Here is a 1102-nt window from a genome sequence, read left to right on the forward strand (position 1 = left end):
ATAATTTTAGATGATCAAAAAACACTAGATATTCCAATTTACCTGGGTGTGCTGGTACACAAAGCGTTTTGGGGTCAAAACGAACTGGAGAAGTCTTTAAAATCTAAAAACGGAGAAGCAAACTAACATCAGTGTTAGTTAGAACATTGTCATATTTACACTACAATAAGGACATAGAGTTTAGACAGTAAATCCCTCAGACATGGCAATGAGTTCAAATCCTGAAGTTCTCTTTACCTTTGGGTTATCCATGATGGGAGTGACTGTAAGGTCACTGTCTGTGTATAAAAGGGGTTTAATACAGGCGTTCATGTCACTCTGCTCCTCCTCCATAACACTGGATTCCTACGGAGCACAGGGACAACATACTCCTTTCATCCATTTAACACTGGTGTCAGAACTTCAGCAAAACCTGCACCACTGTGAGCAATCATTTCAGAGCAAGTTTATCCAATCCTGATCATGGAGGGACACCTTCATGCAGAAATTAGCTCCAACCTGCTCCAGTTCATCTGCCTGGTCTACTTAGTTCAGGTGCATTTAATTAGAGTTAAAGCTAAGCTCCGAAGAGCTGTGTTTCGATTGGCAGGGTCCCTAGACAGTGTTCACTGCTCCCTATTTGCTAAGCAAGGGGTATCTCCATTGAAGTTCACTTCACTTGACAAACTGTGTTCATTCTAAACATCCTGAGAATTTCGATCATTTGAGTATGAATATGTTTGTGTATATAGTACATTCAAGTGAATTTAAATACATATTGTTATTATTAATTTAAATGGTCTTATTTAAAAGTGCTAAACTAATATATGTTGGGTTATATATGAAAATAAACAATTTTGTAGTGTGATAACTGATAGTATACACATCTAATATAACCAAATTACATTTATTTTCATAAACTGTTATAAATGAGAAAAATGGCTGTTGTGATGCTTAATATGAAAATAAACGTACACATCATATATAGCCAAATTACATTTGTTTTCATATTAAAAGTCACTTCGTTTGGCACACTTAAATATGACAATTTATATTATTTAAAGTAATAACTTTACATTAAATGTACTTGGATGTATTACATACACACATACACACACACACA

At 34.8% G+C, this 1102-nt stretch overlaps 1 protein-coding gene across 1 annotated transcript in view; it reads right to left on the reverse strand.

Moving 5' to 3' along the window:
* The window catches only part of LOC107580244 (serine/threonine-protein kinase ULK4-like), a gene marked incomplete at its 3' end in the record, with an annotated part of 1638 nt that extends 1195 nt beyond the window's left edge, over nt 1–443 (reverse strand). Inside the window, exons 1-2 of the mRNA XM_016265974.1 lie at nt 238–443; nt 43–103 (exon numbers count right to left, since the gene is read on the reverse strand). Coding sequence (XP_016121460.1) covers nt 43–103; nt 238–333 — 157 coding nt within the window. The remainder of the gene's footprint in view (nt 1–42; nt 104–237) is intronic.
* Nucleotides 444–1102: the final 659 nt, after the last annotated feature.

The sequence above is a fragment of the Sinocyclocheilus grahami genome, unplaced genomic scaffold (genome assembly GCF_001515645.1).
Source record: "Sinocyclocheilus grahami isolate Dianchi unplaced genomic scaffold, SAMN03320097.WGS_v1.1 scaffold28189.1, whole genome shotgun sequence".
In the NCBI taxonomy this organism is placed as follows: domain Eukaryota; kingdom Metazoa; phylum Chordata; class Actinopteri; order Cypriniformes; family Cyprinidae; genus Sinocyclocheilus; species Sinocyclocheilus grahami.